This window comes from Camponotus vicinus, unplaced genomic scaffold, assembly GCF_025532165.1.
Source record: "Camponotus vicinus isolate PSW18456_S1 unplaced genomic scaffold, iyCamVici1.0 SCAF_7, whole genome shotgun sequence".
Lineage (NCBI taxonomy): Eukaryota > Metazoa > Arthropoda > Insecta > Hymenoptera > Formicidae > Camponotus > Camponotus vicinus.
In genome coordinates, this window is record NW_028141979.1 from 12912778 (window position 1) to 12938634 (window position 25857).

Sequence of the window (25857 nt, forward strand, 5' to 3'; positions counted from 1 at the left end):
TCTCTTTCATGTCGTGTGTAATAGTATACGTCAATATATGTACGCACACACTAATTTATTACATTCTTGTGTATCTTCTTTCTCATGTAGCGCATACATAGATACTCGCTGTCGGTGCTATAACAATCATACGTAAGCTGCACGTTACAACATGTTGCGAAGAAAATAGATATTCTATGTAAGTTGTGTGCACAATATACAGGGTGACCCATTTTAACTTAGGCAGCCAAATAACTCGAAAAATAAGCAAGATAGAGAAAAATGTTTTAGACAAAAGTTGTGTATGGTTTCGAGGGGGCCATAAGATGGTATCATTGGTTTGACCTTGAAGAGTCATTTGAAGGTCACGTGAAGGTCACTTCAATTTTTTTAAATGGAATACCCTATATATTTTTGTACATTCTTGTAGCTTATTTCGAGAGCTTTCCAAAACACTATAATTAAGTACCTTTCCGTTAAGTACTTTTTGAGTTATGATGCTTGAAATAATTTCTTAATTTTACATAAACCGTAAAATATCTTGTAAAATATTCATTTTTCGATTATCTTACCTTAATACTTTTATGTACAAAATAATGAGAGGAATCAATTGGTGTAAAGAAAACACATAGTTGTTTTTAAGAAAAAATATGGAATTGTTAATTGCAAATTACATATTTTTTCTTCGAAACAACTATGTGTTTTCTTTACACCAATTGATTCCTCTCATTATTTTGTACATAAAACTATTAAGGTAAGGTAATCGAAAAATGAATATTTTACAAGATATTTTACGGTTTATGTAAAATTAAGAAATTAATTCAAGCCTCATAACTCAAAAAGTACTTAACGAAAATGTACTTAATTATAGTGTTTTGGAAAGCTCTCGAGATGAGCTACAAGAATGTACAAAAATATATAGGATGTTCCATTTAAAAAAATTGAAGTGACCTTCACGTGACCTTCAAATGACTCTTCAAGGTCAAACCAATGATACCATCTTATGGCCCCCTCGAAACCATACAACTTTTGTCTAAAACATTTTTCTCTATCTTGCTTATTTTTCGAGTTATTTGGCTGCCTAAGTTAAAATGGGTCACCCTGTATACAGGGTGGGCCATTTTAATCCGTCCACGAGAATATCTCCTCAGATAGGGGCGAAAGCGGAAAATGCCTCCAACAAAAGTTTTATGGTTTGAAGGGGGCCATAAGATGATGTCATTGGTTTGACCTTGGAAAGTCGTTTGAAGGTCACGTGAAGGTCACCTTCAATTTTGTAAGCGGAACCTCCTATTTTTTATTACATATTCTTGTAACTTATCTCGAGGGCTTTACAAAACACTATAATTAAGTAAGTTTTTATTAAGCACTTTCCGAGTTATGAGGCTTGAAATCATTTCTTAATTTTACATAAACAATAAAATATCTAGTAAAATATTCATTTTTCGATTATCTTATCTTAATACTTTTATGCACAAAATAATGAGAGGAATCAATTGGTGTGATGAAAACACATAGTTGTTTCGAGGAAAAAATATGTAATTTGCAATTAACAATTACATATTTTTTCTTAAAAATAACTATGTGTTTTCTTTACACCAATTGATTCCTCTCATTATTTTGTACATAAAAGTATTAAGGTAAGATAATTGAAAAATGAATATTTTACTAGGGATGCGTTCCGATTTACGCATGTAACGCATAGACTGCATTACTGTTGCGCAGTGCTTCGAAATCGTTCCGTTTTATCAATGCGCATGAAGCGCTTTAATCATTCGGAACGGTTTCTGCGCATTCTATGCGCTAATACGATTTGAAAATGGTAAAATAATAAAAAAAATAATTTAAAAAATAATAAAAAATAATAATAAAAATAGAATAAAATAATAAATAAATACAAATAAAATAAAAAAATAAATGAATATAAATAAAAATGAATATAAATATAAATAAATAAATAATAATAAATATAAACATAAATAAATATTAATAATAAATATAAATATAAATAAATAATAAATATAAATAAAATAAAATAATAAAATAATAAATCAAGGTAAAATAATATATTAATATTATCTTGGCTTGCTTTCTCCATATCATTTTTATTTAAAAACAAAGTTATTATTTCATTAGTCTCTTCAAATAAAACTAGATATTCATATAATTTTTGTTTTTCCATCGTCACAAAGAATCTGTTATCTGTTATTGCGTTCCGAATTACGCATGAAACGCATAGATCGCATAAACGCAACAACTGCCTCAAGTCGAGAGAAGAGACAGTCAATGCGCTGGAAGGAATGCTAAGAATTTAGTACGGTTAGTACAATCTAGAGAATTCTCAGCGCTACTAAAGCGCTACTAATGCGCGCATTGGTTAAATCGGAACGATTTTCTATGCAGTCTACGCGCTTCATGCGTAACTCGGAACGCATCCTAGATATTTTATGGTTTATGTAAAATTAAGAAATTATTTCAAGCTTCATAACTCGAAAAGTACTCAATGAAGAAATACTTTTTTATAGTGTTTTGGAAAGCTCTCGAGATAAGCTACAAGAATAAGTAATAAGAAATAGGGGGTTCTATTTAAAAAATTGAAGGTGACCTTCACGTGACCTTCAAACGACATTTTAAGGTCAAACCAATGACACCATCTTATGGCCCCCTTCAAGCTATACAATTTTTGTCGGAAACATTTTTTTCTAACTCTAAGTAATATCGAGATATTTGACTGACAAAAATAAAATGGGACATCCTGTATATAACAGAAATATCACGATGTCATAAGTATTTTCAAAATATGAAAAGTAACTATTAAATTAGTTATCGTTACTAAAATAATGTAACTTCATTATCGTTACAGTTACAGAAAAAAAAATGTAACGCCGTTACCAGTCCGTTATCAAACAAAGTAACTATAACGGTAACGGCGTTACAAGTAACGCGGTACTTCCCAATCCTGGATAATACTCGGTTATGTAATTATTATAAGTGTTAGTAATGTAGTGACGTTTTTAATTATGTTCAAGTGAGGGCGCTTTTTCATCATAGTTCAGCTGCGACTCTGGCATCCTTTTAATATCAAGATTTAATGGTTAAAGAAGGCATTCAAATTATCAAACTTTAACTTGTTATGTCTTCTAAACTAATGTTGTCCTCCACTTATTTTTGTGGAATTATCAGGACAACCTCTGCTATAATATATCCGACGATAAACTGTTACTGTGTAACCTTTTATGCATATTTAATATTAATTATTTCGTTATAAAAATAAATCATAACTCTATAGTATTTCATTTTATTATATTTTATTATCAAATAGCTTATTAATTATTCAAAAAGATTCAATTACTGAATATAAGTATATGGAACTCATTATTTTTGCATGTATTGGAAATGATAAGAATAATGAGAAAACAATGTTTGCAGCCCAATAACGAATATATAGTAACGACAAAATTGAATCAAGTCACCGCGAAATGCAGCCTCGTTGCTTACGCAAACAAGCTACGAGAACTCATCATTGACAAATTGGTACAGCGTCATTGGACTTACAATCTAGAGATATGTACTACGTTCGAAATACTAAAAGAACGCGCGTTGAATGTTCCACGAACTACAAGAGAATTAATGGAATTGGGTGAGATTTCCTCCTAATCATTCGCTGGACAATTATTTTATTGAAATGATATATAAAAGAAGGGGTGTCGATAAGGCTCTAAATCAGTTCTAAAATATCGCTCTTTTTACGTATGCGAAATCGACTTTCTTTTATTTTAAATATAGAAAATATAGAATCTTTGGAAAATCGATTTTCTTTCATATCGTAAATAAAAATATAAAGAAAATAAGAAAAATAAAGATATATAAAGTCTTTGGAAATACAAAAATATCTTTCTTCTTTCAATACCATCTTTAAGAAATACTCCCTGAACTTATAATGGACTGTCAAAAATCGCTAAAATCATATTTTTTAGCATTCAGTCACAATTTTTTCATAAAGCGCATTCATGTATCATAAAGATTTTTACATATGTTGTGTGTTGTATATGATTATACATAAGATATAATAAAATAACATAAAATTGGTGAAAATACTATATGCACGAACAGTAAAAAATATACTTAAAATCTATCTTATGTTCATAATATAAGATATGGTTTGTTTTATATTTTGTTGGTTGAAAATTATACAGAGAATAAATTATCTTATTCACTTGAATGTCATTATTTATTTATTTTAGGTCACATAAGTGTACGAAAAAATATAAAAAAAAAACGTCAATATAACTTTTCATAACATCGAAACAACTGTGTGATAATTATTATAATACTATTAATAACATTATAACATTATTAATATACTATTGTAATAGTATTATTTTTATTTTAATAATATCTTTGAAATTTTTCCTTTTTATCCTTTCTTCTTTTTATTAGATTTTAATGTTACTTTAGAGATTATCATTACTGTATCATTATGATTGATAAGTAAAGTAAATATTTCAATAAAATTTTTTTTATTCAAATACATACTTATTTATTTATGTTCCTTTCAATATAATTGATAGTAATACTATCAATTATAAAAAATAAAAATAAATAAAGCAAATTAAGCCTTTATCGACACCCTCTTTGACAAAATGTTTTTTTGTTTAAATTTATTTGAAATAAAGTTATGAGTTTGATATATTTTTTCAAAATCGATTGAATTATTTCTTCTAAAATAAAAAAAATCATACTAAAATCGATAAATTGCTTTGATTCATATAAAAATTATATTAATATTATATTTCAAAACTTTTTAAAATTTCGTCTTTAAATTTGATTTTATAATAAACATAGAATTAGTCAATATACATATATATTAATAAGTTCAGATATCTATACTATGATACAATATTTATAAATTAATGTTGATAATAAAGAAAAAAAAATATATATATACAGGGTGAGCCATTTTAATTAACGCACGCAATTATTTCGGAAACAAAGCATTTTAGAGAAAAATGTTTCAGACAAAAGTTTTATGGTTTCAAGGGGGCCATAAGATGGTATCATTGGTTTGACACTGAAGAGTCATTTGAAGGTCACGTGAAGGTCACTTCAATTTTTTTAAATGGAACACCCTATATATTTTTGCACACTCTTGTAGCTTATCTCGAGAGCTTTCCAAAACACTATAATTAAGTACCTTTTCGTTAAGTACTTTTTGAGTTATGAGGCTTGAAATAATTTCTTAATTTTACATAAACCGTAAAATATCTTGTAAAATATTCATTTTTCGATTATCTTACCTTAATACTTTTACGTACAAAATAACGAGAGGAATCAACTGGTGTAAAGAAAACACATAGTTGTTTTTAAGAAAAAATATGGAATTGTTAATTGCAAATTATATATTTTTTCTTCAAAACAACTATGTGTTTTCTTTACACTAATTGATTCCTCTCATTATTTTGTACATAAAAGTATTAAGGTAAGATAATCGAAAAATGAATATTTTACTAGATATTTTATGGTTTATGTAAAATTAAGATATTATTTTAAGCCTCATAACTCGAAAAGTACTCAATAAAAAAATACTTTATTATAGTGTTTTGGAAATCTTCTGAGATAAGCTACAAGAATGTGCAAAAATATACAGGGTGTTTCATTCAAAAAATTTAAGGTGACCTTCATGTGACCTTCCAGCGACTATTCAAGGTCAAACCATTGCCACCATTTTATAGCTCTCTTTAAACCAAACAACTTTTATTTGAAACATTTTTCTCTAAAATGCTTTATTTTTTAGATATTCGATCGTTTCCGGACTTTTCGAAAACCTTGTATATCGAAGACGCGCACTAAGGAAATCGGCCGTCGCGGACCGCGTAAAATGAATAAACACTTGAAAGGGTAACGAGAAACTTTAATAAGCAACACAGCAACACAGAACACAGTCAATAACAGAATAATCACACAACGAATTAACTCGTATATAAAAACGCGTCCGAATAGCTTGACAGCTATTTTCCGACTCAATGACAGTTGTTGTTTAAAACAAACGTCTTGACATCGCGCGCGGACACGATATTCTTCCGTCGACGAACTTCCCGCCGACAGAATAACGGGTGGCGAATACATCCGCAGGGACGGGACGCGGGAGCGCAACAATATACAGGGTGTCCTAGACCACCCGTACACCCCTTTTCTTTCAAAAACTAAGCATTTTAGAGAAAAATGTTTCAGACAAAAGTTGTTTGGTTTCGAGGGGGCCATAAGATGGTACCATTGGTTTGACCTTAAAGAGTCATTTGAAGGTCACGTGAAGGTCACTTAAATTTTTTTAAATGGAATACCCTATATATTTTTGCACATTCTTGTAGCTCATCTCGAGAGCTTTCCAAAACACTATAATTAAGTTAGTTTTCATTAAGTACTTTCCGAGTTATGAGGCTTGAAATAATTTCTTAATTTTACGTAAATCATAAAATATCTTGTAAAATATTCATTTTTCGATCATCTTACCTTAATACTTTTATGTACAAAATAATGAGAGGAATCAATTGGTGTAAAGAAAACACATAGTTTTTTCGAAGAAAAAATATGTAATTTGTAATTAACAATTACATATTTTTTCTTAAAAATAACTGTGTTTCTTTTACACCAATTGATTCCTCTCATTATTTTGTACATAAAAGTATTAAGATAAGATGATCGAAAAATGAATATTTTACAAGATATTTTATGATTTACGTAAAATTAAGAAATTATTTCAAGCCTCATAACTCGGAAAGTACTTAATGAAAACTAACTTAATTATAGTGTTTTGGAAAGCTCTCGAGATAAGCTATAAGAATATGCAATAAAAAGTGGGGAGTTCCATTTAAAAAAATCAACTTAACCTTTATATGAGTACTTCATCCAAGGTCAAATTCTTATCATCATTAGGTACATTTTATTTAGTCCTACAACTTTGTTTCTTACATATTTTTCATTATAGTTGATCGTTTTCAAGATATTTTAGCGTTCCGGGACTTTTTGAAGACCCTGTATATGTATGTATGTATAGAGTGTTTCAGCCCCCTATTCTGTGCTCCCTATCGTGTGTCAAAGAAAAATCATAAGTAGATCTTGATAAACTGATGGCTAAAAAATTTTATATATTTTTTTTTAATTTTGCGAACAATCACGTAAAATTTCGATATTAATTACAAAAGGTCGGCCAATTCGCGTGATTAAAATCCAGTAAAGATAGGGATGTATATGGGAGGAGATTAGGAGTCCCCTACTTTGTAACTTTTAACGCTTGCGTTGTATATGTTGCGCAATTATTATATGATATAAAAATTCTGCGTAGTGATACGTAGACATAACGCAAGTATTAGAAGTTACAGAATAAAGGTGGAGGCGTGTCTATATGCTCATTCGATCCACAAGCGGCAAAATCCATCTCGCTTGATGGATGCAATGCCGATTGCTACGGAGGATCCAAATCGCTCGCTGACCAAATAAGTGCCAGTGGAGATATTCGCGTGCAATGCATGCTGGCTTCCGATTGGCCTTCCGTAAGAAAAGGCACCGACAAGCACAACGCTATAGAGTGACACACATCTTTCAAGATCCCTCTAGTAAATAACAATATTTCCACTGTGCCGATGGAAAACAATGGCGGATGGACCCTGATAGGGCAAGTTTACAGTAAAGATAGGGATGTATGTGGGAGGACATTAGGCATGTCTATACGCTCATTTGGTCAACGGGCGGCAGAATCCATCCGTGGCAACGGCATCGACGCATATCCTGCGTGCAGTGAAGTGGCAAATGGGGATTCACTCTGAACCGTGAAAGGCAAAGAAAATAATGAATATGCAATAAGTAGTTACACAACAAGTTTTTCTTTAAAACAATTATGTGTTTTCTTTACATTAATTGATTCGTATTGTTTGCAAAAATCAAAAGTAAGGAATTCGAAAAATAAATATTTAACAAAATATGTCAAAATACTGCCACTTTCAAACCTTATAACTCGAAAAGTACTAATAAAAAATATTTAATTATAGTGTTTTGGAAAGCTCTTGAGATAAGCTACAAGAATATGTAATGAAAAGTAGGAAATCCCATTTAAGAAATTGAAAGTGACCTTTACGTGACCTTCAAACGACTATTGAGGGTGTAACCAATGACACCATCTTATGTTCCCCTCAAAACCATACAATTTTTGTTTAAAATGTTTTTCTGAAAAATGCTTAGTTTTTGAAAGAAAAGCGGTGTACGGGTGATCTCAGATATCCTGTATATCCATATTTAAGATATATCCATAATTTAGAGATTGATCTAAATATTATTAAATTTTATTTTATTTATATTTATTTTATAAATATACATAAAACGGAAAAAGAAATTTTAAAATTAATTGATAAAATCGATTACACTGTACGTAGAATGTTAAATTTATTTTGTTCTATAAGTAAATAATAAATTGTTTTTGTAAACTGCATATAATACTAGCGCTGAACTATGCGCATATTCGCTGCGCGCTTCTACTCACGCAGATTGGCCGATGTAATTCATGATTTACAATTCGTGATTTGTAACAATTATATAGGGTGTCTGATAACTTTTTGCACATCCGAAGTGTGGAGGTAGATTGGCTCACATTAAGAAGAAAAGTCCTCTACTGTTTTGTGATCTTCGGCAACAAGAATCGTCCCACTTTAAGCTGATACTAGGCGCGCGGCGAAGCGGTGAGTGGGGAAGGAGTGATGAGTGCGGCCCGGACTCACCACTCCTTCCCCACTCGCTGCTCTGCCGCGCGCCTAGTATCAGCTTAAAGAGGGATGACTCTCGTCGCCGCGCGCTTCTACTCACGCAGATTGGCTGATCTTTTTTAATTAATTTTTCACTAATTATGCGAGGATCGCAAAACAGTAAAGGACTTTCCTTTTTAAATTGAACCAATCTATCTTCACACTTCGGATGTGCAAAAAGTTATCAGATACCATGTATAATAATTCGTTGTTCGACACTGAGAGAGAGAGAGGCATGAAAAATAGTTTTACCTTTAAAATAGTCAATTCTTATTAATTTTGATATAAGAAAAAAGAATATGATAAAATTTGTATTTAATTAGTTCTCATTTTCATGATATAACTTCTTTAGTATTTAGAAAAATATTCAATTTTTATCAAGGAAATTTTGTGTGTGTGTGTGTGTGTGTGAGTCTAATGAATTTAAATTGGCATCACACTGAACCTAAGTATATGATTGAAATAGAAGTCATGTTGTTTAAATTATTTTGTTTATTGAGAACTACTACAAATCTGTTTTTGTAAAGTTGCTGTTATTTTTAAATATTATTTTATTTTATATTTTATTTTCAAGATGTCACGTAAATGTGTCCACAATTTTTACTATGTGTATGGTGAAGTGATTTTTTAAATTTGTTAGAACCGTGCGCATAATTTCTCCGTTTAATCAAAACAATATATCATCATTATTTCAGTTGTAAGATAGGAAACCAAGAATCTCTGGACTCATACGTGTTCTGTCATTCTTGTGAGTGAATTTTGTGGTTAATTGAGAAATAAAATATGGTCAATGTCTTTCGTCATTCCTATGATATAGTTAGAATCTAAAGATCATGTAAATGATTATTATTTTGCATGACGTTTTCTCTTCAGCATGGAATGTTAGAAAAAGTGGATTCTCTATTCAAATTACCTGGCTTCCATCAATTACAGGCCAGTACCAAAAAAAGATGACTTGCTTATTCTTATACAACGGAATAATATATCTTAAAATCTAATAAAAATATGCAAATTTGTCCGGAAGCATCGCTAGAGCCTTAATATTAATATTAAATTCCCTGTAGTTTTGATCGGGCGTTTGTATGGCACTGGCCAGCGTGCCACAATGCCACTTAAGGGGCTGGCATGACACGTTGGTAAGCGTCATCCTCGAAATCGTCATGTTTTGTCCGCTGGCGCCACTTTGAAATAAATTTTGTATGGTGCATGGCATTAACATGGTCCTAGTAAGTACTGTCATAGGGCAGATGTGGAATTATCGTATAGCGTAATATTACTCTACGAAAAAATACTACTGAACTATTTGACTATTGATAAAAAACTTCCTATACAGTACCAAGTCATCTAAAAATATTATTAAAACTGAAAAAAAATTCTGAAATCCAATAACGAAAAAAATTTTGAATTCCATAAGGAATCCACATTATTAAATAAATTATTTTAAATTCAGTTTATCAGAAATTAAACTAAATTAAACTGATAAAGTGGGGGGCCAAGGTTAGTATAGGCAGTGTGGCGATATGGGCCGGGTTTTTCGCGCATGCGCGGCCGAAACAACGGCGTATCGTGAGTTACCGAGTGGGCGCAAAAGTCTTGGCGGGCTTAACGACAGCGAGCAGTAAAGGTTAGGTAAGTCAGTTGATTATTAATAATATTATTTATTATATAGATAGATAGATAGGAGCTTTATTGTTCCCCTGAGGGTTACAATCTTCTATAAAAATCTTCTACAAAAATAAATTACAAACAATATCTCGCTCGCAATCTGCCCCGCCCTTACATATTACCGCAGCACCTCCTATCCATACGCGCTTCGCATATAATACAATTGCGTATGAGCGCCATGAGTGCAGATTGTTTTTCTTCACCCATAGCTGCTCCGCACACACACACACACCGCCAACTTCCGTTTCCTTTTGCTCTTCTCTCCATTCTCTGCCCTCACTAACCCCCCTTATCTCTCATTCACTCTTTCCCTTTCTTCCTCTCTCTCTCACTCTCTCACCTCCTCTCTCTCCCCCTAATCCTCCCTCCTCCCTCTCCCCCAGTCTTTCTCTCTCTATTCTCCTCATCCACTCTTCTCCCTCCCCCTCATCCCCCAACACTCATCCCACATTTTCCTGCCAGCCTCCTTCTACCTCCTCCTGCCTCCCTCACCCCTCCCACACGTGTTCCCATGTCTCCCTTCCCCCCCACATATCCTACAGACCTTCTTCTCCTCCCCTTCCCAATACTTACTCTCTCTTACCTCACTCCCCAACCTAAACCTCGCCACCCTTCTCCACGTACTCTCTCCCCAACCCTTCTTCAGATATCCTGGAATCCCCTCTCCCTTAATCTCCTTATACCATCTATTACATTTCAAGTCCTTTATTTTTTCCCACCTTTCCCTTCTCTGCCTATCTTTTTCCCTACTCTCTATTTCCTCCACCCAAGTTTCTCCATCATCTCTTTTCCCCTTTATCTCCTCTATCCTCATTCCCCTGCTCCCGAAGAATTCCTTCCTTTCCTCCTCCCATCTCGATTTTGTTTTCCCCTCCCTGTATCTTTCCTTCATCTCTTCCCAACACCTCCTCGTCAGTTCACTTCCCTTCCCTTCATTCATTTTCTTTTCAAACGCCATAGCCCTTCTCCCTGCCCTACCCCACAATTTGTCCCTTTGAAATTCCTCCCTTACTAAATACCCCGGTGTTCTTCCCTCTACCCCCAATACCCACCTCAAATACCTTTCCTCGAGTCTTTCCATTTCTTCCCTTTCCTTCCATCTCCATATCCCAATATCGTCTACACCAGCCTATCGAATATCCAGAGTCTTCTTCCCCAGTCTCTCCCAAACTTCCTTTTCTCAATTCCCCATACCTGTCTCATCACCGCCGCCGCTTTCCTGACCCTTTCCTTAACATGAGCCTCCTGCCCTCCATTCCTTTGCAGTGTATATCCCAGGTACCGGAATTCCCTTACCTCTTCCACCTCTCTTCCCTTCCACCACCATTTCCTTTTCCCCACTCTTCCACCTCCCTTCCTAAATTTCATTATTTTTGTCTTTCCGGTATTCAATTCCAACCCCTTCCTATCTAAATATCCTTCTAGCCTTCCCATCATACTTCTCATTTCGTCTTCCTCTTCCGCCATTAAAACTATATCGTCCGCGTACGCTAGGGAATACACCCTCCCCTCCCCTAGTTTCACCCCTCCCCATTTTACTTTCCCCATTTCCTCCTCCAAGTCTGCTAATAATATATTAAATAAAATTGGGCTCAAAGGACACCCTTGCCTTACCCCTCTTATCGTCCAAAAACTTTTCCCGGTTTCCCCTCCTACTCTCACCCTGCTCGCTGTCTCTCTTACTGTTTCCCCTACTCTCCTCACCAGTCCATCTCTTACACCCCTATCCCTCATCGTCTCTATTAAAACTCCCCTGTCCACCGAATTAAACGCTGCCCTCATATCAACAAACAGTGCTACCATTTTCTCCCCTTCCGATTTATTTGTCTGTTTATCAGCATATTTAATATATATATGTTGTCTATTGTCCCCATTCCCTTTTTAAAGCCCGTCTGATTCGGTGAAATAATTCCCTTACCTTCCACCTCCTCCCTTAACCTCTCTGCCAATACCGTTGCATATATCTTATATAGTGTTGACCCCCCCTATAATCCTCTGCTTTCTCTCCCCTCCCTCCAGAAAAGGATAGGGATGTATGTGGGAGGAGGTCGGACGTGTCTTTACGCCCATTTGATCAACGAGCAACAGAATCCATCCGTGGCAACGGCATTGACGCATATCCTGTGGAGAGAGCATTCACACATTTTTCAGCCTAACGAATAATTGCTAGAAAACAATATTCGCAGACTAGAAAAATATGTGAGGCACAAGTGGCTGGATCGGGAATCGAACCCGAGTCTTTCGCTTTCCGGGCAACTGCTCTAGACCACTGAGCTATCCAGACCTCACACCTAATGCTGCTTTTTAACACAGTGATATGCGAATCCAGAGCGATGTTGGTATCTCACTCGATGGATGCAATGCCGATTGCCACGGAGGATCCCTGAAAGGTCGCTCGCTGACCAAATAAGTGCCGGTGGAGGTATTCGCGTGCATGTTGGCTTCCGACTGGCCTTCCGTATGAAACGGCACCGACGTTAGGGTGACCCCCCTATAATCCTCTGCTTTCTCTCCCCCTCTTTTCTTCATTATCGGAACTATCACTCCCTCCCTCCAACCCTGCGGCCACCCCTCTCCTTTCCATATTCTATTACAATACCCCCATACCCATTCCTCCAATTCCTCTCCTCCATGTTTCCATACTTCCTCCGGGATCCCATCTAATCCCATTGCCTCCCCTTCCTTTATGTTACTCCTTATCCTTCTTATTTCCTCTCTACTTATCTCCTTCCCTATCCTCCCTCCTTCCCTCCCGTTTCCCCTCACTACTCTCTCTTCCACTCCTCCCAATACCCTCATGAATTGTTCCCTCCACTCATTCCTATTCCCTCATTTATTCTCCTCCTTCTCTTCCTTTCCTTATTAATTATTTCCTACACCTCGCTTTCCCTTGTAGCTTCCTCCGTCCTCCTCTCCCATCTCTCGTTCTTCTCCTTCTTTTTTCTTTCACACATCTCCTGGTATTCTTTTCTTTCCCTCCTAAACTCTTACTTCTCTCCTTCTTTCTTCCTCCAACCCCTTAAAACTTCTCTCACCTTTTTCTTCTTCCACTCACATTCCTCCCACCAACCCTTCCTCCCTTTCCTTTTATTTCCTAACTCCTTTTCCGTCTCCTTTAACGCTTCTTTTATCCTTCCCTCTATCCCTCCCCACTCCTCCCTTAAATCCTCCCCACCTAATTCTATCGTACCCATCTTCTGCCTGAATATCATCTTCCCCTGCTCGTTCCAAACTCCCCTTCCATTTCCTCTTTCACCTGACCCTCCCCTTCTCCTTTCTATTTCGCCTTTAATCCATACTTCTAACGGATGATGATCTGAATCAATCTTGTCTCCCACCCTCATCCTTTCTACTCTTTCCTTTACTTCCTTGTCTCCTATCACATAATCAATTACCGTACTACCCTTCCCTCTTGTAAATGTGTATTCCCCTTCCTCATCCCCTTCTGTGTCTCTATTAAAAATACTCCATCCCCTTTCCACTATAAATTCCAATAATTTCTTACCTTCTCTATTTATCTTTCTATCCTTCGATTGCCTCCCTTCTTTAATCTCTTCCCCCCTTAATTCCTCTTCTTCCACCTCTCCCCCTTCCCTTCCCGTTCTCGCATTAAAGTCTCCTCCTATTACAGTTCTGACTCCTATTTCCCTTTCATCCACCCACTGCTCCAGCCTCTGTAAAGTCCCCTCTATATCCCCACCCACATACACCCCCACTACCCCCTCCACCTTTCTCCTCCATTCTTGACTCTCCCTACCATTATCCCCTCCTTCACCTCTATACTCGATCCTTCTTCCAACAATTCCTTCCTTATTCCCATTAACATTCCCCCCATTGCCCTTCCTCTCCTCCCCTTTCTTCTCGCTATCTGCACCCCCCATTCGAATCTCCGCGGCAATCTCTCTCTTATCTTTCCCTACCTTTGTATTCCATCCACGTTTCCATTAGAATCACCACATCCCAATCTCCCAATCCTAACCAAAACCCTTTATCTTTACTTCCTAAACCCGCTACATTCCAAAACGCTATCCTCCACTCCCCCCATCTTCTCCCTCCCTCCAATCCTCCCTCTTTTCTATTTCATCCCTCGGTCTTCTTCTCTTTCTTTTCCCCCCTTCTGTTCTTGTAATTCCCCTCCAATTCTTTAATACCTCCTCCTCCTCATCCCATTTCCACCATACCTCATCAATTTTTATTTTCCCATATCCCATCCACACCTTTCTTCCCTTCCCTTCTTCCAATCTCGCTATCTCCTCTAACCTCCACCTCATCCTCCTCTCCTTCCACGTCCAATCCTCCATTATTCTCTCCCTCCTACCTCTCAGTTTACCCTTATTTGCCCATGTCTTGTTTCTGCTCTTCGCTCCCCAACTTAACCCATAGCGACTCTCCTCCCTTCCCTACTTCCCCTCCAATCCTCTTTACTTCCCCTATGTCAACCTTCACACCTATTATCTTCATTAATTCCTCCACTGCTTCCCTTCTCTTCGCCTCTTTAACTTCTATTCCCTTTATAACTACGTTCTTCCTTCTCTCTTCTCTCTCTCTCTTCTCCATCTTTCTCTCCATCTCATTAATCCTACTCTCCACTTCTCCAATTCCCTTCCCTCTCCCTACTTCCCCCCTCTTTCAACTGCTCTCTCCAACCTATTTTCCTCTCTACTCTCCATGCTTTTTTGTAATTCTTGAATCCTCCTTCTCAATTCCTCTCTCTCTTTCATCCATCTCTCCTCCTGCTCCCTTAATTCTCTTCTCACCTTCTCCACTTCATCTCTCAACATCTTACCTTGTTCCCTGATTCCTTCATTGCCCTAATGTCCTCTTTCCCTAATGTCCTTCATCCCTCTTATCTCCTTTATCATTTCCTCCATCCCCCCTCTCCAGCTCAGTAAAATCTCTTTCCACCCTCTTTCCTCTCTGTTGTTCTCCATCCTCACCTTCTCCCCCTCTATCTTTTCCTTCCGCGGTGATCTTGCCGTTATATTACTTTTTTTAAAAATTTCCTCCTTCTTCCCCACCTCCTTTCCTTCCTCCACCTCTGCCCTCTTCCTCTTAAACAAATCATCTATATTCCCTAAACTCCCTCCTCTCTCTCTACCTCTCGCCGCCATCCTTCCCTCTATACTCTTCCTTTCCGTAGCTCCCCTTCTATTGCCTACCCTACTACGCCCCCTATGCTCACTCTCCGTTGTCTTCCTTTCCACACCTTACCTTCTAAATCACCACCTATCTATGCCTAACGGCCTATCTCCACGTGTCCTTTCCCCTTTTCTCCTTTTATACCTTAACTCGCCCTTGTCCCTTCATCATACATGCACACCATTCACTCTCTCACACTGCCCTCACACTTACTTCTCCTCTCACACTCACTTTTCCACAACTTTTCTTCTATTACAATCGCCCGAAAAACCACGTGTCTATATACTAACGCACCGGAAACGGAAGTCCATTATTTATTATATATTTATTAATATAATAATATTAAAATGGATAATGTAGGAAAAGGAGCAATTAAGAAACAGAGAATTATAAAATTCAAGTAGCATGGCTAGATGAAGATATTTTTAAAGGATGATTGGCTCCTCATCCTGTAGAAAATAAAGCAATTTGTATTATATGTAATAAGACCATCAGGTGCTGCAAAACGGATTTAATTAAACATTCCGAAACACTCAAACATTTTGAAATTTCTAAAAAAATTAATTCTGAGAAACATAACGCGACTGATAATACAAGCACATTAACGCATAAGGATAAAGTCAAATGCGCAGAAATAAAATTAGCTTTTTATTTTGCAGAGCATAACGTTGCTTTTCGTACAGTGAATCATTTAATTCCGTTATTAAAAGATATTTACATAGATTCTGAAATTGCACAAGATGTTTCACTTGCTCGACATAAGTGCGCAAATATTATCACAAAAATTATTGCAAAACGCGAAATTGAAAATATTGTTCAAAACTTACGAAGTTGTAAATTTTCCATTTTAATTGATGAAAGCACAGATATTTCAGATACTAAAGTAATATGTGTTCTTGTTCGATATGTGTCCCCTTTAAATAAAAATGTAACACAGTTATTAGAATTATTATCTTTAGATGCGACAGATTGCAGCGCGAAGAAAATTTTTGAAAATTTTAAAAATCTTTTAAAAGAAAAAAAAATTCCTATCAAAAATATTGTTGGAATAGCATGTGATAATGCATCAGTGATGACAGGATGCAATAACTCTTTTATATCTCGTTTGAAATTAGAAATATCAGAATTAATAACATTAAATTGCATTTGCCATTCTTCCGCGATTGTAGCCAGTAAAGCGTGTGAAAAATTGCCGTCATCTTGTGAAAATTTAATTAGAGGAGTTGCCATTTATATTTCGGGCAGTGCAAAAAGAAGTGCAATTTTAAAAGAATTTCAAGATTTTTTCAATATAGAGACAAATAAAATTTTAAAACTATCTAATACTAGATGGTTTGTGTTACAAAATTGCGTTGTACGACTTTTCGACAACTGGGAAGTTCTAAAAAATTATTTTATTTTAGCGACAGTAGAGGATAAAACGAAATCTGCGGTAACCATTTTAGCATTATTAAATGATGATTCAATTAAAGCATATTTATTATTCTTAAAATATTCGTTAAATTTTTAAAATAATTTTAATGCTTTCAGTCGCGTGATGTTTTAATTCATAAATTATATTCAACTAGCCAGAAATTAATTCACCAGTTAGCTCAAAATTTCATGAATTTCAATGCTCTTAAAGATATTTCTACTTTAAATATAGACGATCAAAATAATATTAAATATATTGAAAATATATATCTTGGACCCGAATGTAATACATTATTAGAAACATTATCTTTGGAATGCGCGCAACAAATTAAATTAAAATGTTTAGATTTTTATATCACAGCAGTTCGAGAAATGCTGAAGCGTTTACCATATAAAGATAAATTATTTGAACAATTAACTTTTCTAGAACCAAAGATTGCTCTTTATGAAGAAAATAGACTTAAAATTAAAGATTTAACCTACATTGCTATGCGATTAGGACATATTGATGTTACAAAGTTAGCTTTTGAATGGAGAATTTTGCCATCATGTTTTGATGATGAGCAGAAAACAGAGTTAGCTTCTTTAAAAATAGATCTAATGTGGAAAAAAATAGTAGAATTTAAAGATATTTCTGGGGAAAAGATGTTTCCAAATTTAGAATCTTTAATCGAAATAGTTCTTTCTTTTCCTCATTCGAATGCCGAGGCCGAACGAATTTTTTCAATAGTAACAGATATAAAAAATAAAAAAAGAAACCGATTGTCTAATGATACTAAAAAATATGGAATTGTTAATTGCAAATTACATATTTTTTCTTCAAAACAACTATGTGTTTTCTTTACACCAATTGATTCCTCTCATTATTTTGTACGTAAAAGTATTAAGGTAAGATAATCGAAAAATGAATATTTTACTAGATATTTTACGGTTTATGTAGAATTAAGAAATTATTTCAAGCCTCATAACTCAAAAAGTACTTAACGAAAAGGTACTTAATTATAGTGTTTTGGAAAGCTCTCGATGTCAGCTACAAGAATGTGCAAAAATATATAGGGTATTCCATTTAAGAAATTTAAGGTGACCTTTATGTGACCTTCAAATGACTGTTCAAGGTCAAATCATTGTCACCATCTTATGGCCCCCTCGAAACCAAACAACTTTTGTCTGAAATATTTTTCTCTCCCGGGCTTGGTTTTCGAGATATTTGACTGGTCGGATTAAAATGAAACACCCTGTATATTAAATTTTATATATTGTACATATATATAACTTTTTACCGATTCTCAAAAATTAAAAAAAAATTGCGCGGACGATTAACGATAGGATATCGTTTCACTTTTTCTGGGATTAGATATTTTACTGATAGCGTACTGGCCGCGCATGCGTGAAAAACCATATCGCCACACTGGGTATAGGGCCTCTACGAGGTTTGCAGATGTCGAATATGCAACCTTAACAAATGTGGAGCAACGCCCAAAGCTGTTTGGTGATACCAGCAAATCCTACCTCCACGTCCACGAAGACTTCACACTTCATCTAGTGAATGTCGCGTGTCCCCTGGATGCAGCCTGGTTGTAGCTAACGGAGGCGGGTGATGGCGAGTGTCCGGCGCCATAAAACGAGACCTCTTTGACTAAGGGAAGGAAAACCCTGACAGAAAACCTGCTGCTCTCAGCCAGTGCAAGGTGGCAGCCCCGCCAGCGAGATCGGGTGCAGTGGGCTAATAACCCGCTCATCTTAAAGCAACACTTATTACAGAAACCAACACGAAAGACAGCCGGACGGAACAACAGTTGACGACCTTCGGAATGAAAACTCGGACTAGATTTGGAACATGGAACATCCGAACACTCTTGGAAGCCTCTCGCTTGGCTCAGGTTTGCAGAGAAATGGAGGCTTACAGGCTGGATTTCTTAGGACTGTGTGAGACAAGGTGACCAGACAGTGGTGAAATGACGACAAATGATGGCAGATTGTTTATATATTCTGGAAAGCCAAGTGGTGAGCCCAGATCTGGTGGTGTTGGGATAATATTGAGCGGGAAAATGAAGAAGAGCCTCATCGAATGGCGGCCGATCTCTGATCGCATCATCCTAGCTCGCCTCAGAGGTCGAGCACGGAACGTATCCATTGTTCAGTGTTACGTTCCAACAGAAGTGACGGAGCATGAAGTCAAAGAAAATTTTTACGACACACTATGGATGTCTGCGCAGAATTAGGAAGGCGGACCTTTGCATAATTATGGGTGACCTAAATGCAAAAGTAGGAGCAGACAACACAGGCCTGGAACAAGTAATGGGACACCACGGCACAGGCAGTAGGAATGATAACGGCGAACGACTAATAGAAGTGTGTGCAAGTTTTGATTTCGTCATTGGCGGAACTGTGTTTCCTCACAGGAAAATACATAAAAACACATGGACGTCGCCAGATCAGCGCACACAGAACCAGATCGACCACATAATGATAAGCAGGAAATGGAAAAGATCCCTCCTAGATGTAAAAGCCCGACGTGGTACAGATATGGCAAGCGATCATCACTTCGTGGTAGGCGTCGTCAGAGTCAAACCCAAATTTACTGGTAAGGCGCCAAGAAAATTTCAGGTAGACAGTCTAAAGCAAAAAGAGGTCAAAAGGAACTTTGTGCAAAGCCTGAATACGTTGGCACGTGAAACGCAACACACTGACTCAAGTGATCTTAATGACAGCTGGAAGCTATTAAAGGCCGCATTTATCGGTGCTGGTGAAGCAGCTGTGGGCTACAGACGAAACTCTAGAGAGGAGTGGATTTCTCAAAAGACGTGGAACATAATTGACGAGAGAAAGTGCGTTAAAGCCCTACTCAATGCAGCGCAGTCACGAGGTGAGAGAATTGATCTGGGAAAGAAGCATGCCCAATTAAACAAGGAAATTAAGAGAAGTGTGAGAAGAGATAAAAGGGAGCGGATTAACAACCTAGCGGCCCAAGCACAACAAGCTGCTGAGAACAACATAAGGCTGCTTTACCACATAACCAAAAAACTGTCTGGAAGGGGTCTTGCCAACTTTCCTCCGCTAAAAGCGAAAGATGGAGCTCTCCTAACATCTAAGGACGATCAGCTGGAACGCTGGACAGAATATTTTACAGAGGTTCTCGATCAAGTTGCGACTACCATAGCAGAGCAATCAGATAATCAGATGGAGAATGTTGCAAGAACACCTGAAAGTGGCGCTGAAAAGGACGAGGCGGCCATGTTAAAGATCAAAATTGATCCTCCTTCTGCTGCGGAGTAAGGACTGCCATAAAAAATCTTAAAGATGGCAAAGCTCCAGGCATTGATGGAATTCCACCTGAGTTCTTCTCTGCGGACAGTTCAACCACTGCAGAGCTTCTATAACCCATCGTAGCAATGGCATGGAACCAGGAAGAGCTCCCTTCGGACTGGAAAAAGGGTATAATTATAAAACTCCCAAAGAAAGGTAGTCTTAGTCTCTGTGATAACTGGAGAGGAATAACATTGCTTACGACGATAAATAAGCTTATGGCGTTCATTATCTTCAAAAGACTTTCCACAGTTCTAGAGCCACATCTGCGTGGGGAGCAAGCGGGCTTCCGGCCAAATGTCATGTGTAGACCAAATCAACACCCTACGCATATTGATTGAGCAATCGCAGGAGTGGAATTCGCCATTGTTTCTGGTGTTTGTCGACTTCACAAGAGCATTCGACAGCTTAAAACACTCATCCTTGTGGGAAGTTTTAAAGGACTATGGAGTGCCCGACAAAATAATAAGAGTTACTAAGGCACTTTACAAGGATGCATCGTCCTGCGTAGCTCATGGCGGAGTGCTTGGAGAGAATATCATGATAAATGCGGGTGTGAAGCAGGGATGTGTCCTATCGCCCTTCTTGTTCATTCTCGTCGTTGATCACATCCTAAGAAGATTAGAGAGAGCACCCAGAGAGGTCCTCTGAAGTTTTCATAAGCGTTTAGAGGATTTGGACTACGCAGACGACATCTGTCTCATGGCTCACACGTTTCGGGACATGCAGGATAAGCTGAGCGAATTTGCAGATTTGGCACTGGAGGCAGGACTTCGCATCAATATTCGTAAAATTAAGAGTATGCGTCTAGGCACTAAGGTTCACACAAACTTTGTGCTTAGGGGAGGGGCAATTGAGGAGGTTGTCAAATTCTGCTATCTTGGCAGTGTGGTGTCGAGCTCAGGCGGAGCCGAGTCTGATGTAGCCAATAGAATCAAAAAGGCACGTCAGGCGTACTCGGTTCTCGGGAACATCTGGGCTTCCTCCTTGTACTCGATTGACACAAAGCTCCGCATATTCAACTCTAATGTGAAGTCGGTGCTGCTCTATGGATGGGAAACATGGAAGATTACTACCAGCATAACAAAATCTCTGCAAACGTTTGTAAACAGATGTATGCGACGCATCTTGCGCATATTTTGGCCGCAGACAATATCAAACAGAGAGCTTTACATCCGCGCAAGCCAGCCTGAATTAGAATGGGAAATTAGAAAGAGGAAGTGGAAGTGGATTGGACACACGCTACGTAAACCTAAGAGCGATATAAACAGGCATTCTCTGGAATGAAACTCTCAGGAGACAAGAAATCGTGGACGACCCAAGCAAACTTGGAGAAGAACTGTGTTGAGTGAAGCCGAAGGACAAAATTATTCTTGGAACCAAATAAAATATTTGGCATCCAATAGGACACGGTGGCGTAGCTTCGTGGAGGCCCTATGTTCCTAACGAAGTTTCAGGATCATTATATATATATATATATATATTAAACTGATAAAGTGATGTTAAGACGACGCGGTTCACTCGCACACAATCAGAGAGTCATGTACATAGCTCTCTGATTGTGTGCGAGTGAACCGCGTCTTCTTAACATTGCTTTATCAGTTTAATTTAGTTTAATTTCTGACAAACTGAATTTAAAATAATTTATGTAATAATGTAGATTCCTTATGGAATTCAAAATTTTTTTTGTTATTGGATTTTAGAATTTTTTTTTCAGTTTTAGTAATATTTTTAGGCGACTTGGTGCTGTATAAGAAGTTTTTTATCAATAGTCAAATAGCTCAGTAGTATTTTTTCGTAGAGCAATATTACGCTATACTACGATAATTCCACATCTGCTCTAAGATCAGAGAGTCATGTACATGGCTCTCTGATCGTTTACATGTGAGCACACCGAAAAAATTATATTCTACATTTTATAATAGCCCACTAAACTACAGAATATTCCTCACTAAAATAAGCGCCAAGTATATATTTTATAAATGAGAAGATTTCCCTCTAATAATGGTATTATAATGAAATATTCTAATGAATTTTAGAACATCCCTCTAATGTGAATAAGTAATAGTAAAATAAAATTGAAAAAGTGGCTGTTTTTGGCATTTTGCATTTTTTCCCTATCTTTTTGATTTAAATATAATGAAAGAAGTAAGGATATACAGCTATTAGAAATAAAGACTTAAATGGAATAAGGACATTGCTTATTTTTATTCCATTTAAGTCTTTATTTCTAATTCCTGTGTAATTCTTAATTTTTTTTTATTAATATTTAAGCCAAAAAGTTGAGGAGAAAATGCAAAATGCCAAAAGTAGACAAGTGAAATGTGTGACATGTAATGTGTTTTATATGACTCTGATAAAATGTCTATTGAACACCATAAAACTATTACAAATATTAAAATAAAAAATACATAAATCGCTTACAATATCCTTTCGTTGTATTTAAATCAAAAAGATGAATAGAAAATACAAAATGCCAAATGTAGACAAGTAGAAAACGTAATATTTTGTTGACTCTTACATAAAATATCTGTCGAACAACATAAAATGCTATAAATACTAAATTATACATAAAATAAAGAATATGTGAATCGCTTACAATTTTTTCATTTAAGCCAAAAACGTGGACAAAATGCAAAATGCTAAAACTAAACAACTAGAATATGTAATGTGTTTATAAAACTCTTATATGAAATATCTACCAAACAATATAAAATATTAAAATAAAAGATACGTTTTAATGAATCAATCGCTTACAAATAATCTTAATAATAACTATAATAACTACAATATATGCTTAAAAGTTACATAAGTGTTCCCATCAGACCCCATATGAGCAGTGGAAGGATAAAAAGATATAAGATTTCTGTATTCAATCAGAAACCACTCCGGAGTGAGTCTAATTTCATAGGAATGCAAGTGTTCATTGAAACCAATGGTTCGCAATCCTGTTAAAAGAAAGAGGGGATGCTCTTGTATATTTTGTGACCTCACTATCCAACACAAATTTCCAAAGATAGGCAAGTCCTCCTCATAATTAATAACGAGAATCATATTAGATTTGTAGCAGGTACCACAAATGATTGCTTCTTCGACTGCAAATGATTGTTCCATTGCGTCGGGTAAAATATTTTGAAACATTTCAAAATTTTCACAATTTACTAGTCTGCGTTCCTTTGGATGATACTTAACGTCATTTGAGAAGCCTCGTTTACTTAAAATCCTTGCACAACATGCAAGTGCGTATCTTTTTGCAATTGAAAGAGGTAGATTTTTACGGCAACTCATATTATCCGCCACTCTTTTTATTATAGGACGATGCTTTCCTTCTAGTCTCATTGACCAGGTATTTATCACTGGTCCTGTCAAATTCATACGAGGATAGTGCACCATGAAATGGTGTTTAGGTTTCAAGGTGTCAAGGTCTTATTAAAAAATGTACAATATATCTCATGATGTTCGGCAATTAAAGTTGAAAGATACTCAGTTAACTGTTGTCTAACATATGGAGCTATTATAATGTCTAGTATTTCAACAAGAATTATGTATAATTTCCGAGCTTTATCATGCTCTGGCACCAAATCTTCAATAATTAAACCGAAGTGATGTACAAAAAACATCATTTCAGATGCAGACATTTTTAATTTTTGATTGCGAATGTGATCTACAGTAATAAGTGTTGGTTTGTCACCAGAATCACGTCATAATTAAAGTTCTGAAGACGATCATTTAGAGTCTCAAGATTGAGAAAACTCATGTGATTGATAAGGTAGTCTAATATAGCACACAAATCATAATGACACACTCCTTCAAAAAAATCATGCATTAAATCACATACAAGGTTCTCAGTGACATGATAAGAGGTCAGAACATGCCATATACAACGAGTCTTAATTCCTATTTGAGAAATATTATTACTTAGTATATCATCTTCGTAATTTATTCTATTGCGAAGTACCATAATATTCTCTCTCACTTGCCTCTTCATGGTATTTTTATGCTCCTTACAAAATCTGCAATAATAATTTGCATTAAATGATTCCACAAAGCCAGTTACAGCATGTTGCCCTAAATTATCTCCTAGAATTTGACACAGAGCAAAATAAACGGTATGCTCTGATTCAGTTTGAATGACAATACCATTTGTTTCGAGATCCCTTATTTCATCAATAATAGGTGCGAATACCTCTTTGTTATGGCCATTCCTATGATCACTTAGAAAAATACAGGCAAAAATATTTTCCAATAAAGAAAACAAATGTTGTGGAATGCATGGGATGCGATAATAGATTACTCCCAAGCTGTGGACACCTGAATGGGAATCTGTTTGATTATCAGGTTCCACGTCATCAAAATACACATCTAGAGGCAGAACAGTATGATTTCCATAATTTCGCTCTATGTTTCTCCACAGAGGACTTTGCATGACATTTGTGAAGGATTCAGAATTTTTAAGATTTTCAACATTGCTCATTATGGCATTGAAGACATTGGGCAATTCCAAAAACTATCTTAATGTGCGTTTCATAGAAATAAATTGACCAGTCAATTCAACTGGTGTCAAAACCAAGTTACCTCTCATTTTTTTTATTTTCTCACCCACGCCTATAATATATGAGTTGGAGCATATATAACAATGACTCTGTTGTAGAGCATTCACTCGTTGAGTCTCAGTTTCAAAACCTGAAAACATATTGTGCAATGCAGCAGACATAACATCTAAATCCTCTATCTCTTCCTGAGGTACATTGTTATTTCTAATTACAGTAAGAGTTTTATTTTTTAACATTTCTAGAAAATCACTTGAAACAAATTTTTGAACATAATCGAGAATATCATGTATTTGAGTTCAATTGAGAATAATGTCATTATATAACTTGGCAGTAAGGACTAAAGATGATTGAGATAAAATGTTTTGAAAATTTGCGACAGTTATTTCGTGAAATTGCCTGATGTCTACATCATTCTCTTGTATGTTATTAAGTACATTTTCATTTATAGGCATCGAAGGGTTGCCATTTATAGGAACGTTGTCACGATTTATCCCTATAACATTTTCGGCTAGTGGGGCATTTTCCATCACTTGAACTCTTAAATCAATCAGATAGGATGTCTTGTTCTCAGATGTTTCCTGAAGGATTTGATGGAGTCATATTCTCTATTACAATCATCTTGAGCACAAGTATAAATGTTAACACTGAAAGAATGAATTGTCTGCAAGTGAGTGCAAAGTGCACTTATTAAGCGCAGGGCTGCACAACACTCATTACAAATATATGACATACTTCTTACTTGCACCGGATAAAATAAACCTAAAATAAACTTAAAAACTACATGGAAAATTATAATAAATTTGTAAATACTTTATTCTTTTCTGGAGACGAGTCCACAAAGAGAGCTTATTAAACTTGCAACTCGAGAGATGTTCTCATCTTCTTTCAAATATAGGTTATAAAAGTAGTATTGCACAAAATACCATACAGCCTTGCACTCTTGGGGATATGCTACATCTAGAGCATGATATGCTTTCAAGCAAGCATCCAGAGCTATCACTGGTGTTCTC

The 25857-nt window shown here is 36.0% G+C and overlaps 1 protein-coding gene and 2 pseudogenes across 7 annotated transcripts in view; 1 reads left to right on the top strand and 2 right to left on the bottom strand.

The window, feature by feature from the left end:
- Window positions 1–25857, top strand: part of Dhc62b (Dynein heavy chain at 62B) — an 835389-nt gene that overhangs the window by 117685 nt on the left and 691847 nt on the right. For all 7 annotated transcript variants that reach the window (XM_083104284.1, XM_083104287.1, XM_083104288.1 and 4 more), the window contains exon 6: window positions 3409–3619. In XM_083104284.1, the coding sequence (XP_082960410.1) occupies window positions 3409–3619 (211 nt within the window). The remainder of the gene's footprint in view (window positions 1–3408; window positions 3620–25857) is intronic.
- Window positions 13424–15217, bottom strand: LOC145974964 (uncharacterized; annotated as a pseudogene).
- On the bottom strand, window positions 23079–24120 carry LOC145974559 (uncharacterized; annotated as a pseudogene).